Below are 14,702 nucleotides of genomic sequence, written 5' to 3' on the forward strand. Positions count from 1 at the left end.
ATGCCTCGGGGAAGCAAGTCAGGCTGATCCTGGTTTTATGTAGCCAGTAACCCAAATAAGGACTCTGAGTTAAAATGTCACCCAGATATACAACTGGGGCCAAGGAACACAGTGGACTGGCAGGTCAGACCGTCTCTTTCCAAGGTTTGTGTTGTATTACTGGGACTCCCTGAACTTGGGTTTCTTTACTCGAATATTTTAGGTGTAAAGAAAACAGTCTTGCCGAAACCGGTTTGGCTCAGTGGTAGAGCGTCGGTCTGTGGACTGAAAGGTCCCAGGTTCAATTCCGGTCAAGGGCATGTACATTGGTTGCAGGCACATCCCCAGTAGGGGGTGTGCAAGAGGCAGCTGGTCGATGTTTCTCTCTCATCGACGTTTCTAACTATTAATATCTCTCTCCCTTCCTCTCTGTAAAAAATCAATAAAATATATTAAAAAAAGAAAACAGTCTCATGGACAATAGGGTGGTGAAGACCTGCGGGGGTTTGTAGGAGCTGAGTGGAGGGGGGTTAAGAGGGAAAACGTCTCTGTAATATTGTCAACAATAAAAAAATATTTAAAAAGAAAACAGTATTTAGGAGATTCAGAAAGAACCAAGCCTTCTTAGCCCATAAACCTCCAACTCAGCATGTAATGGAGGCTCTGCTGCCCCCCCAAAGCCCAAAGCCCCCAAAGGGAACGGACTGGCAAGGGCTACCTCGCGTTTTCCAAGGGCTCATGCCCCCTAGGACCCAAAGCCCTTGCTGACAGGCCCACCTCACCCTCCCTTTGAGGAAGCGGTGATTTCCGTTTTCCTCACCTCCTCCGGGACCGTGGCTGACGGGCCAGGCCTCGGGAATCCCTGTGCCTTCAGACCTGGCACAGCCCCCATGCCCAGGAGGGCACCCAGGACGGTGGGCCCTTGGTCAAAGTGGCCGCCGAGCCTCACCTGAGGAGGGACAAGGCGCAGAGCTGGGCGAGAAGGCCTTGCTGTTGCGAAGGGCAGACTGGTTTCTCGGGCAGCGGGGGCTCCGGGAGCTGATGTTCACCACCTTCCCAGGGGGGGGCGTCGACTGTTCCTCCGGGGCGGGTCTCGCTGAGGCCACGGAGCTGGCGTTCGATTCTGGAGCCTAGGACAGAAATGGGCAGAAACAACAGCCACACTCAGCCCGTGAACAATGGTTCTGGAAGGAGTGCCCAGGAGCAGGAGGCACAAGAACTCCCTGAAATCAGATGGACAGCAAAGGCTAAGCGACCACATTCCATGGCAAAGGTCAGCATACCTGCATCACTCAGCAGTGGCATTTTAAAATCACCAGTCAGGTAGGCACTCAGGGGAACCAGGGTTCTCCCTCCTGAAAACCCTGCCCTCACTGCCCACAGACAGGTGGCATGGACTGGCAAACCATCAGTAAGTGACTAGAGGAAGGGAGGGAGGAGGGACATATGGCTGAAAGCAAAGAGCATCGGGGCCTGGCCAGGAAGGGCTCGCTCTAGCTGCCAGAAGTTGCTGAATTGCAGCGGACCACAACTAGCCTTTGAAAAAACAAGCTTACGATGACTGCCACAGAAACCGGTTTGGCTCAGTGGCAGAGCGTCGGCCTGCAGATTGAAAGGTCCCAGGTTCGATTCTGGTCAAGGATGTGTACCTTGGTTGCGGGCACATCCCCATAGGGGGGTGTGCAAGAAACAACTGATCGATGATTCACTCTCATCGATGTTTCTAACTCTCCATCCCTCTCTCTTCCTCTCTGTAAAAAAATCAATAAAAATAAAAAATAAAAAAACAACGATTGCCATGGCCTCCTCTTACAGAGAGTAGAAAAAGACATACAGATTTAACCTCTAGAACACATGTGTCAAACACAAGGCCCGCGGGCCAAATCCAGCCCGCCAGGCCTTGCAATGTGGCCCGCACCGCGCTGTCATCACTGCACTCCGCTGTCAGTTTATGACATTGTCAGTTTATGACTGTTCAGTAAACCATTCGGCCTGCGATTTAGGCTGGATTTTAGATTTTGGCCCCTTCTCTGATTGAGTTCGACACCCCTACTCTAGAATGAAACGCAATCACAGCTGAAGAGCTCCCTGCTGAGTCAATCCCAAACCCCAGGGGTTTCTCATACTGCTGCCTGAGGGCACTGCCTCCACTCTTGAGTCCTCAACAGAGACACTCCCATCCAGCTGTTCTCACCCTGGTGCCTTTACCTACCCTGACCTCCACATTCTCTGAGGTATCCACACCCAAGGCTCACTGGGGGACCTTCCAGTAAATTACAGAACCCATTATCCACACTCTCAGCTGCTCTGCTGGCTCAGAGGCTCCTGCTTCCTCTGTACCGCCCATGGTCCTTCAGCCACCAGCCCTGACACACCTTGCCCCCAGCTCTTCCTGCTTAGCTTATTCAATCTGACTCATTATCCAATTGTCCAACTGAGTGCCCAGCCAGGGTACCACAGACCCCCGGGGCACTTGCTCTTGTCAGTGATTCACCCGCACCTCAGCAGGAGGGAGACCAAAAGGCCAGGTTATCCATCTCTAATTCAAGGTTCCCACTCTCAGCTGGGGCCTCTGGTCAGCAGCTCTCACACTTGAGAAGCATCAGTATCACCTGGTGGACCAGGCAGAGGGTGCCAAAACACGGTCTATAGCCGGGCCAGTGTGACTCAAGGTTGTGTGTCAACCTATGAACCAGGGGGTCACAGTTCGATTCCTGGTCGGGCACATGCCTGCTGCCGACTTGGGTTGCAGGCTCAATCCCCAGTGAGGAACATGAGGGAACAGCCAATTAATGATTCTCTCTCAACACTGATGACTATATATCTCTCTCTCCCTCTCCCTTCTTCTCTGCAATAAAAAAAATATATATATTAAAAAATATATATTAAAATACACACACACACACAAAAAAACAAAACAAAACAAAACAAAACAAAAAAAAAACAACACCAAAAAAACGCACACACAAAAACAAAAAACCAGCACGGTGTATAGGGCCCCAGAACCTGCATCAAGTTCCCAGGCAAAGCTGATCTCTAACAAGTTCCCAGGTAAAGCCAAGACTTGACAGGGGACCGACCCACGTTGGGAACCATGGCTCTGAGCATTCTGCTTTGTGTTCTCTGCAACAGTATTTCCAACCTGCTCCACTCTCCTCTTAGGTTGGGACAAGGCCACTACCTCCGCAGTGTTTCCTCCAGCCTTCTCAGGAGCCAGTCCAGCTTGGCCTCCTTCCATGAGGTATTGGACAAACTCATGTGTCCCTCAGTCTTTTCCTCACCCTCCAAAAAATAAACTTGAAAACGTTTTTAAACTCATAATCTCTGCCCAGTCACCTAGTATTGCCCATGCCTGACCGAGGGGCACCTCCAAAGGCCATCTCCCACCCTCAGGCTTGCCTCACCAGCCTCTGCAGCATCCAGCCAGTTCCCACGCACCTCTCCCGGCACTGATTCACTTCACCTGCTCTACTGAGAGCCTCTGTGTGCAAAGCATTGCATGGGGCACACTGAGAAAACGAAGAGGAGCCTGGTGGGAGGGTCACACCAGAAACGAAGGCAGAACAGCAAATTCACAGACTGAGTGACTGTCCAGGAAAGTGGAAGGTGTGGTGTGAGCTCTCGGGCACCACTTACACTTGGTACTGACTGGGAATCAGTACTGAGGGGTGCACAGTGAGCCTGCAGTCCTGCCTGTCCTCCAAAGCCACAGCATTCAGCTCCCTCAGCTGTTCCCCCTGGAACTATGAGCCTCCAGTCTTCTAACCACCACTCACACCCTGCTATTTCGGGAACAGCCTGCATTAGGACTCTGCCCTTGTGTCCAGGAGATCCTACAAGACTTTCCCTTCAGCAAAAGTCTCTGCCCCATTTGCAGCTCTGCTAATCGGCCTCCCCTGGTTGGGGTCACAAGCCATGGCCTGCCTGGCATGACCACCCCTCCCTGGGCCATCATGGTCACTCCCTGGGCTCAGGGATCACCCACTCATCTAGGACCTTCCTGAGAAGCCCCAGACACTTCAACTAGCCGTCTCCTGGACAGCTACCCGTGGAGGCTGGCCTGCAGAGGTTTCCTGGGGGTAGCCCCACAAAGCTAAGCCTCACACGGTGCAGCTCTCAGCCCCAGCATTTCGTGTCGCCTCCCAGCTCCACTGCCTTCACTGAGGCTGTGCCACCCCTGTCCTCCCAGGACAGCCATTCTAAAGTGCAAACTCAACCTTGTCATTCCTCTGCAGAAGCCTGCAACACTCCTGATACTTAGAGAAAGTCCAATCTGGCTCAGTCCTGGCCAAGCCTGCCACCTCACCTCGGTACACTGAACCCTTGGCTGGCATGCACAGGGCTCAGCAGAAACACTGGATCCTAGCAAGGCCCTAAAGGCATGGCCCATTGGTTGCTGTCCTCTTTGGAGCCCTGTGTGAGCCTAGAAGGGAAGGACAGGTCCCTTGTCTGGCAAGAAGCCAAAGGCCCAGTCAGTGCTCAGCATGGCCTTGCTGAATAGAATGAAACCTGGTCTGTGAGAACCTCTGCCTCTCTGGTCACTGAGGCCCCGGCCTCCTGCCCTTCCCTGAGGAGCCTGTGGACTCTTGGCCAGCTGCTATGGGGCTGGGCCTGATTGCCCTCTGGGTGCCAACAGAGCCATGCCGACACTCACTCACCAGTCTGGGGTTGACCTCAGTGGAGATGAGCTTCAGGAGGCAGCTGAGGAGGCGCTGCTTGTGAAAGGCGGCAGGTGGGGAACCGCCCGGGGCCTGGCCCTCCGGGCCCAGCTCGGCCAGCCAGTCGTATTCCAGCTGCAGCTTGCTCGGCTTTCCCATCATGAGGTAGACTTCGGCCAGTGTCAGGCTCTCGGAGGTCTGCAGGTTCCAGCCCTCTTCGCGGAGCTGCTGGGCCAGCCGGCTGGCAGGGACATCTTTTGGAGGCTTGGCAGGCTGTCCCTGAGGTGGCGGGGGGTCCGAGGGGCTCACCTTCTCCTGGGGCTCCTCCGCAGGAGCATCTGCTGAGTCTTTAGTGCAAGCATCTGGCTGGAGCCCTGGGCTGGGCTGAGGCTCCAGGCCAGATAGGCCACGGACAGGAGATGGTGCCCTGGTCCGGGCAAGGTTGGCCACCTCTGCGCTGCTGGGGGCTTGAGTCTCTGGGGAGACACACACTGAGAGCCGAGAGTCTGCACAGTGGCACGGCTCAGGGAGGATGAGGTCCTGGCAGGACTTCATGTAGCGGGGGAAGGGGTCTAGGAGAGAGAGATCATCCTCCAGCTCTGGGAGCTGGCCACAGGCACAAGTCGTGGCCCTGGGCTCTTGGGCCGGGCCTTCCCCAACCTCCATAGGAGCTGCCGTAGGGGTCTGTACCCCAGCATCCTGGAGCCCAGGGGGAAGCCTGTCGGGAGCGTTCGGGCTGCTGAGGCTTGGGGCAGCCCCCTCCCCAAGGGCACTTTCAGGGGAACTCTCTCCAGAGCTCTGAGAAGTGTCCATGGAGGGAGGAGGCCGCCCCCCGCCCTTGCCTTCGGTGCCGCTCCTTGGGCACTTCACCTGGCCCCTGGCCGTACCCTGCCCGCTCTGAATGCCCAGGATCTGAGCTGGGGGCAGCGTGTGGGCATCTTTGGAGCTCTGTTTGCACCGGCCACCCTCCTGCCAGTGCACCGTGCAGAAGGCCTTGGAGTGCACCACACGGGCCACTCCTGGGAGTGGGGTCAGCGTACAGTTCTCCCCTGGGAACAGGTGCAGCATTACTTTCTCCTGTGACGGCTCCACAAACGAATCCTGCAGCTGCCGCTCCGCAAGCGTCTTTCGCTTAGCGCAATGTCAAGGAACCACCTGCAGCAGCACCCGCCCCTCGGCATCACAGGGCCTTGGGAAAGGCATGACTCAGGTATTTCCTTCTCTAGGAACCTACTCCCAGCACACACTGTTCTGGCTGTGGACCGGGCAGGGCTGAGAGCTGGCTAAGGGTAAGTCTGAAACTATCCTTAGTCATTTGATCAACCTGCTCCCAGGGATGCTTGGGCCATACCCCATGAACCAGATGGTAGTTACTCACCATGTGGAGGGCTGCTGTGACCGAGTTCTAACTCTGCCAGGTCTAAAACGGGACCTCACCCCAAAACCTAAAGGACAGGGGGCTATGGATTTTAGTTCTGGCTGTATACCATCTCACAGCATAGATGCTACACCACATGGGCCCCAGTGCAATTCTGGGAGCGAGAGGCGGGACAGACACCATTCTGAGGCAGCAGATGCTGTAGATATGGTGTGGTGGTGGTGGTGGTGCAGGAGGGGGAAGGGAATTGCTCTAGTAGAAAAAAGATACAATCCGCACTTCATGGAGCTCCCACTTCTGCTTCAAAAATTCAATGAGGCTGGAGACCTTGCGATGGAGCTCCACGATCATCCTGTAGGAAACAATAGGTGGGAAGAGGAAAGCTGTTACCATGGGGATGGAACCTTCTGAAGAGCCACCGAGGCTGCTGGCAGCAAGTCAATGCCATAAAGAGTAAAGGCATCTAGAAAAGGTACCAATGCGGAGCCAGAGCCACAATGACTCCCTTTCTTAAAAATGAACCTTTTATTTTTTTAATATATTTTATTGATTTTTTACAGAGAGGAAGCGAGAGTTAGAAACATCGATGAGAGAGCATCATCGATCAGCTGCCTCTTGCACACCCCCTACTGGGGATATGCCCGCAACCAAGGTACATTCAGTCCACAGGCCGACACTCTATCCACTGAGCCAAACCAATTTCGGCAAAAAATGAACCTTTTAAATTGAGTAACTAGAGACTTATTCAAAACTGCAAGAAGATAAAGCGGAGACCTATGTACCCTTTACAGTGCAAGATCTCACCCAGAACATGGATGTTGGCACAACCGAGCTTAATAGAATTAAACTATTCTAATAAGCACCTTTTGGGTTCAAGAAGGCTGGCCAGCCTTAATTAACCCTCCAAAAATAAAAATACATACGGGAGGAATGAAGCGCACACACACACTACAGTGTGGATGCTCAGCACCTTGAAAACATGATGCTCAGTGAGAAATCAGAAAGAAAGGATGACAATATGAGATTCCATTTAAGCCTAATGTCCAGAACAGCCAAATCTATAGAGATAGAAGGTACATTTGTGATTGCTGGGGGCCAAGGACCAGGGGTGGGGGATGAGAAGCAATCATTTAGTGGATACCAGGTTTCCTTTTGGAGTGATAAAAATATTCTGGAACTAAATAGAAATGGTAGTTGTACAATACTGTGAATGTGAAAGTACTCAAGCATCCTGAATGGGATATCTTAAAAAGACTAATGGTTAGTTCTATGTTATTTGACTTTTTCTTCGATCTATAAAAATAAAAATGTGTAACTGGAAAATGGTCTGTACTCATGGTGGTGCCCCATCCACAAACCAGACACAAAACTTTAGGGTAAGAGAGAAATGGAAAGGAAATGGGGGAAATGTTATAGTCATCAACTTGATAATCACATCTTCCCACACCCGCTCCTGGCCTGGAGACTCATGCCTCCAGGCCCCCAACAGTACCCTACCCCGCACGCTAACCCCATGTAATTCTGGAGCTCACCCAGGAATCCACGAGGGAACCCAAATACCACCTTCTGTTCATATCCCTCCCAGCTGGCTCCCTACAAACTCCAAAGGCAGTTACCTGAGCCGGGGGTTCTGGGAGAGGCTCTGTACGCGGGCCCAGGCATGATTGTTCCTTGGCTGTAGCTCTACCGGGACTCTCAAGGGCAGACGCACTGGCTTCTGGTCCTCTTCATCACTTAAGCCTGCGACAGGAAGGGGCAGTGAGAGCCTGGCCAAATAGACTGCCATGCAGAAGGCAAAGCCCTTGGCCAGACAGCTGAGTCAGCAGGAGCCGTGGACAAATGGCCTGGGAGGCGAAGCAGAGCTGGCAGAGAAGCCCACAAGAACTTGTGCCTAGAGAAGCACCAACAGGGCCACTAGGGTACCCACAAAGCCGGGACAAGGATTGGGCCACACGAGGCCACGGGACTCCCTCCTGCCACCGCTAACACTCCATCTGAATGCTGTGAGTAGAGACACTGCTTTGGAGCCAAGAATTGCCCATGGATTTAGGAATGCTCGGACACAGAGCTCGGCCTATCAATAGCTAATGGAGCAGAAAAGAACACACCTTCGACCCCACCCCAGCCCACCTTCTACGTACCATCTGGGTCACAGAGCTTCTTCAGGGCTCGGCACATGGGTGCTTTGATTCGCAGGTTTCTTCCTTTGTAACGCACTGTGGTGGCCCTGGGGAAAATTTTAAGGAAATGTTGAGACCTCTAAATGAAAAGTAGCTCTCTGTCCTATTCAGGGAGGGCCCTGGCTGGGCACCCATGCTGGCTTTCAGAGTTCCTGCTCAGTCCCATGGCTCTGGATGTCCAATACTTTCCCACTCACAGCTCACCTGCAAATGGGATGCCTGCCATTCACAGGAAACTTGCCCTGCCTCCTGCCTGGTAAAGGGTACAGCATTATCTGCTGTCCAACCCCCTGGAAAGCCCTTAACAGTGAGTCCCCTAAGATACCAGATGATGTACCCTTCACTCCTCCCCCTCAGGTCCCTTGAGAGTAGGTTTCAACCCATCTCTATGTAACCTCAACTCAACTCTAGGAGACCACATCACCGCATCAGCAATGTCCCCCAGTACCTCTGTAAACCATACTTCTGAGACCTGGGGATATAAGGCACTCACAGCCAGCAGGCACGAGGCATCAAGTCAGTGGGCCTGCTTCAAGTCTGTCTGTCATAGCTGAGGTGACACTGTGTGGCAATACTTTATATCCTATCTAATAAATAGGGAATATGCTAATTGACCCTCATACCATCACAAAGATGATGGCACCCACAGTCAGTAAGGAGGGAACATGCTAATTGACTGACCTGCCCTCAAAGACAGTGGCATCCACAGCCAATAAGGGTATATGCTAATTGCTACCACGCCCTCAAAGATGGCGTCCTCGAGTCCACTCAGCCCCTCAGGGCTGGCCCAAGGTAGAGGCAAGCCTGGGATGGGCTGCCTGAGGTTTACGCTGTCGCTGCTGGCAGTGGCAGCAGCAGAGGTATGATGGGGCATCACCTTCCCCTGATCACTGTGTCACCTCCCGCCCTTGAAGGCTCCCGGGCTGTGAAAGGAGGCAGGCCAGGCTGAGGGACCCCCCTCTAGTACATGAATTTTCATGCACTGGGCCTCTAGTAGTGTTAGAATTAAGAGAAATACTATAAATGAGTATAAGAGCCACAAGAAATAGTTCTTTCTAATAAACACACTTAGAATGCTTTGGAATTACTCAGTAAGGGTAGATTGTTTTTTAAAAATCGCAGTCAAGTTGAGTGTGGGCAAGACAACTATGAAAGACTGAGGATGACCTGGAAGCACTCTGCAGTCCCACTGCTGTGTATTTCTATGCTCGTTCCACTTGAAAATGCTTAATCGCAAGTGATGCATCTTAACTAGAGCTTCTAAGATAAAAACAACCCAGAACTCTGAGGATGGGCCCATCGAAGAAAAGGCCTTGGCCAGCCACCGTGTGTCTGGCAAACAAATGTAGGTTTCTGTTTTACAAAAGTTTCAAGATCTTTGTATATTGTTTTTAATCCTGTTTTTTGTTTGCTTGACTGTTTTCTAGAAGCAGACATATAACAAACTCATGGGCAATCCAGGGCCACGAGGTGCTACCGAGGAGGGACCTGGGAGGAGAGCTTTAAAGCAGCAACAATTAAGCACCAAGTCGATTCTTGGACAACCTCCTCCAATAAAGGGCTCTGGGGACAGGTGGACTTTTCTGCCCATCGCCACTTTTTGTTGCATCTGCTCCCAAACAAAACAACAGTAGCACGCAAGACTTAAAGAGCAGGTGGAGCTGTGTCATGTGGCACCTGTTTGTGATGATCACATTTTCCGTCAAACTGCCATTCTGTGACTTCCTTTTTTTTTAAAAAAAAAAGTGAAATTGAGCAGCCCCCTTTTTATGACGAGATAACCATCCTGAGAATACAATTCCTTTCCTTTTCTCTCAAATGGAAGCTCTATGAGCAGCCTGAGTTTGGAGCCTGTACAAGGGAAAGCTATGTTCAAGCTCATACAGAAAAGGCCTCTCAAGGCCTGGCCCCGGTCCTGGGACATGATCTGTACTCCCCGCCCTCACACACCAGCCTTGTGGCTGGAAGACAGACGAGACAACTGACAGGCCAGGCCAGCTTGACCTCTGATGGGATGTAACAAAACAGAGGATTCTATCTGAACCCCTACACTTGAGTGTTACTTTGACAGAACAGGCAATAGAATAATCCCTCTAAGTGCATGGGAGTCTGGCTTTCCATTCTGAGAGATTTATTTTCTTCTCTGCAAAGTTATTTGGTAAATTCAATAAGCATGCTGCTGGGTCTGTGACCAATGTATTATAATAAGATTTAATTTTGGAGCTTTTCTCAATTCATTTACTCTTTTATCTAATTCTATAAATTTTATAACAAAAGGAGATCCACAGCTAATTGAAAAAGGTCTATAAGAGAAGCATAGACAGGAAGTTGGTTAAATACTCAATGCTTTTTGGTCTTGAATCAAGGCACTGTATTAATTTCCCCGCATCTCCGTTTCACCTTACAAGCTTTTCACTTTGTACAAAAAACTGATGTCTATTGGTGAAAGAATGGACACAAATCAATAGAACTGACTTAAAGGTCTTAAAAAAGACACAGTACTGTCAATTGACCTTAGATGATGGTCTTTTCTACAGAAAAGGCTGGGACAACTGACACCCATAGGCAAAAAAGAACCTAGGTATTAACTTTACATCATAAAAAAAAAAAAAAAAATCCAAAGTAGAGCATGGATTTAAATGTCAAACAATAAATCTTTTAGAAGGAAACAGGAAAACCCCTTTGTGACCTTATTAGGCAAAGTTCTTAGCAACAACACTTTAGTCCACAAAAGAAAAGGATCACAAATTGGATGGCTAATCAAAACTAAGTACTCGATTTAGAACTCCAGGTTCTTCAGGGACTCACGGGTTCAGCACACTGGTCCTCAGAAGGAGGCGGAGGAGGCTTAGGACCCAACGGCCCGAGATTGGCGTCTCCGTGACTCCAGGTTCCTCTCTGCTCACAGCGACCCTGGAGCCTGGCCCCCGGAGCCCTCCTGCCTGGGGAGCGGCCTCTCAGGTCCTGCCGCCCAGGTCGGATGTGACTTTGAGGACGTGGTCATTACCTTCTCTCAGGAGGAATAGGGGCTCCTTGATAAGGCTCAGAGACTTTTGTACTGCAATGTCATGCTGGAAGTGTTTGCACTTGTATCATCTGTAGGTTGCTGGCATAAAATGGATGATGAGGAGGCCTGTTCTGATCATAGTGTATCTATACAAGGAGAGTCACAGGACAGGGCTTCTAAGACAGCTCAAGCCACCCAGAGGATCCCTCTGTGTAAGTGGTGTTTCTCTGTGTTACAACATATTTTTCACCTAACTGGTTCACATTCAATGTACTTTGAGCAGAAAGCCTACTGTAGTGATACATGTGTTGGAGACTTATGTTTCAGTGCATACCCTCACCAGCACCAGAGGAATGAATGTGGAGAGGAGGCCTGGAAACAAGGTATGGACAGGGCATCCTATATGAGCAGGTACAGCTTCTGCTTATCCATGGTGCCTTCAACTAGCAGGGAGATTGGGGAAGATTTGAAGTTTACCTTGGAGCTTCACCAGCACCAGGCCACTCAACATCAAGGAGCTACACTGTGATAGTGAGGATTTACTGAATTTCCTGATTGTAAAAGTGATCACCAGTGCGGTGACTGTGAAAATGCTGCAAGCCACATCCTGAAAGCTGTTCAATGTCAAGGTGAATTTTCTGGAGAAGTGATTTATGAGTGTAAGAAATGTAGGAAAGTATTTAGACGATTCTTTAACCTCATTGGACATTAAGAGAGTTCATCCTGGAAAAGATGTATGAGTGTAGTGAATGTGGGGTTTCCTTCCGTCGAAGAGCTCACCTCACTGTACACCTTGGACTTCACACTGGAGAGAAGCCATATCAGTGTAATGAATGTGGAAAGCCTTTTAGCCAAAAATCAATTCTTATTACACACCAGAAAGTTCACACTGGAGAGAAGCCATATGAGTGTAATGAATGTGGGAAGTCTTTTAGCCAAAAATCAATTCTTATTACACACCAGAAAGTTCACACTGGAGAGAAGCCATATGAGCGTACTGAATGTGGGAAGTTCTTTAGTCAAAAAAGTACATTAATTAAACACCAGAGAGTTCACACTAGAGAAAAGCCATACGAATGGTAATGAATGTGGGAAGCCCATAAGTCAAAAATCTAGTCTTATTAATCATCTGAAAGTTCACACTGGAGAAGAGTGTTAAATGTGCAGGAATATTTTATTTTATTCACTTAGAATAACACAAAAGGTGACTGATTGAGACCTATTTTTTTTTTGTATCTTAAACTTTTTAATGGAACATACAGTGTACTATATTCCTCATGTGTTTCCAGTACAAGTAAGGATTGAAGGACATGCCCAGAACTACTACCTGATACATTTGTAGCTGAAGAGACTTTTTTATCGAATTATGCTTTTATGAATTCTTTTACTTTCTAATTCACTAACCTGTAAATTGCTTACTGAACTCTGTCTGGTTTATGATTTTTTAGTAAAGATATTTTTCTCTAGTAAAAAACAAAAAAACAAAACAACAACAACAACAAAAAAAACACCTAAGTACTCTGCCCTTTGAAAGACAATAGTAAAGAGAGAATAACCAGACAAGTCACAGAGTAGAATAAAATATTTACAAATCACCTATCTGATAAAAGACTGGTGTCTAGAACAGTGATCGCCAACCTTTCTTTAAACCAGCAGATGCCAACCGTTCGGACCTCACAGACAATCTGTGGTTCGTGGACCACTGGTTGGCAACCGCTGGTCTAAAACATATAAAGAACTCTCTAAACTCAAACATAAAAAAATAGGCACAAAATTTGAACAAACACTTCACCAAAGAAGAAATACACAAATGGTAAAGCACAAGAAAGATGCTCAACATCATTAGTCATCACGGAAATGCTAATCAAAACCACAATGAGTCCAGCCAGCGTGGCTTGGTGGTTGAGTACTGACATATGAACTAGGTCACAGCTGAATTCCTAGTCAGGGCACATGCCCAGGTTACAGGCTCCATCCCCAGTATGATATGCAGGAGGCAGCCAATCAATGATTTTTCTCTCATCATTGATGTTTCTCTTTCTCTCTCCTTCCTCTCTGCAATCAATAAAAATATATTTTAAACACACACACACACACACACACACACACTGAAATACCACTTCACTGCCACTAGGATGATTCAAAAGGAGCTACTGGAATTCTCCCTGGAAAGTTCTGGCAGTCCATATAGAGTTAGGCACACACTTACCATCTCCTCCACTGAAGATGTGCCCAGGAGAAAAAAAATGTTTAAAGTTGCTTATTTCTATTAACAGCCCTGTCCCTTTGGTGGATGTATAAACGGACCACGAAACCGCCACACTGGAGACACTCTGCAGGAAAAGGCGTGACCGGATCCCATGCAGCCACATGGATGGCTGTCAGTGTCTATTGCAGAGTGGAAGATGCCAGCCTCAGAAGGCCACCCGGACTGTCCTGTTTAGATGACATTCTGGGAAAGGCAGAACTACAGGGGACGAAGAACAGCTCTGTGGTTGCTGGGGCCAGGCATGGGGCCAGGATGATTATAGGAGGAGAGCACAAGGAAACCTTGGATGAGGGAACTCTCTTGTATCTTGATTGTGGTGGTACACAACTCCACACTTTTGTAAAAACTCAGAAATGTAAGTAAAAGAGCTAGTCTAAAAAGGCTGCCTGCTGTATGATTCCAACTCTGACTTTTTGGAAAAGGCAACTATGAAGACTGTACAAAGTCAGAGGTTGCTAGACTGAAGGTTAGGAAGAGATAAATCGGTTGAGCACAGGGGCTTTCTAGGCAAGTGAAACTGCAGGATCCTGTAATAGTGGAGACAGGACATTATGCATTTGTCAAAAACTCTTAGAATGTACACCACCAAGAGTGAACCCTAATTGAACCGTGGACTTGTGAACCCTGAGAAAGACGACACCTATTAAAAAGGTCTCCTTGTGGCTAACTGGACTCAAATTTTAAGAAAACAGAAACTCGCCCTGGCTGGTGTTGTTCAGTGGTTAGAGCTCCATCTTATGCACCGAAACGGCCATGGGTTCAATTCCTGGTTAGGGAACATACCCAGGTTGCAGGTTCAATCCCTAGTTGAGGTGCAGGTGTGAGGCAACTGATTGAGGTTTTTCTCTCTCTAGTTTTAATGAAAAATATGTCGTTGGGTGGGGATTAAAAAAATAAAAATAAATAAAACAGAGAGCCTAATAGCTATTTGTTCACAGGAATCTCTCATGCAAACTGCACTTTAGGGAGAAGCCAGCACTGAATTGCCTGGCTGCACTGTGTTTCTGCCATCTGAGCCAGCCCTAATAAAGAAGTTCCTGGAATCCCATTTCAACCAATAGAACTGTTTTTCACCATTCAATTGGAGCTGTGCAGCTCCAACCACTCAGAGCAGCTCTATTCTGACCAATCAGGACAGTGCCTTTTGAACTAACCCAACTGTAAGGATTTAGAGTCCTCATTTGCTTGAAAGAGCAATCAGTGACCAGGGAGGGGACTTCTATCCCTATTA

The 14,702-nt window shown here is 49.0% G+C and overlaps 1 protein-coding gene across 1 annotated transcript in view; it reads right to left on the reverse strand.

Moving 5' to 3' along the window:
• Positions 1 to 14,702, reverse strand: part of CRAMP1 (cramped chromatin regulator homolog 1) — a 77,266-nt gene that overhangs the window by 19,214 nt on the left and 43,350 nt on the right. The window contains exons 7-11 of the mRNA XM_084882564.1: positions 8,157 to 8,242; positions 7,632 to 7,755; positions 6,286 to 6,367; positions 4,638 to 5,768; positions 929 to 1,109 (exon numbers count right to left, since the gene is read on the reverse strand). Of these exons, the coding sequence (XP_084738690.1) occupies positions 929 to 1,109; positions 4,638 to 5,768; positions 6,286 to 6,367; positions 7,632 to 7,755; positions 8,157 to 8,242 (1,604 nt within the window). The remainder of the gene's footprint in view (positions 1 to 928; positions 1,110 to 4,637; positions 5,769 to 6,285; positions 6,368 to 7,631; positions 7,756 to 8,156; positions 8,243 to 14,702) is intronic.

This window comes from Pipistrellus hanaki, assembly GCF_964339955.1.
Source record: "Pipistrellus hanaki genome assembly, chromosome: 4".
Taxonomy (NCBI): Eukaryota; Metazoa; Chordata; class Mammalia; order Chiroptera; family Vespertilionidae; genus Pipistrellus; species Pipistrellus hanaki.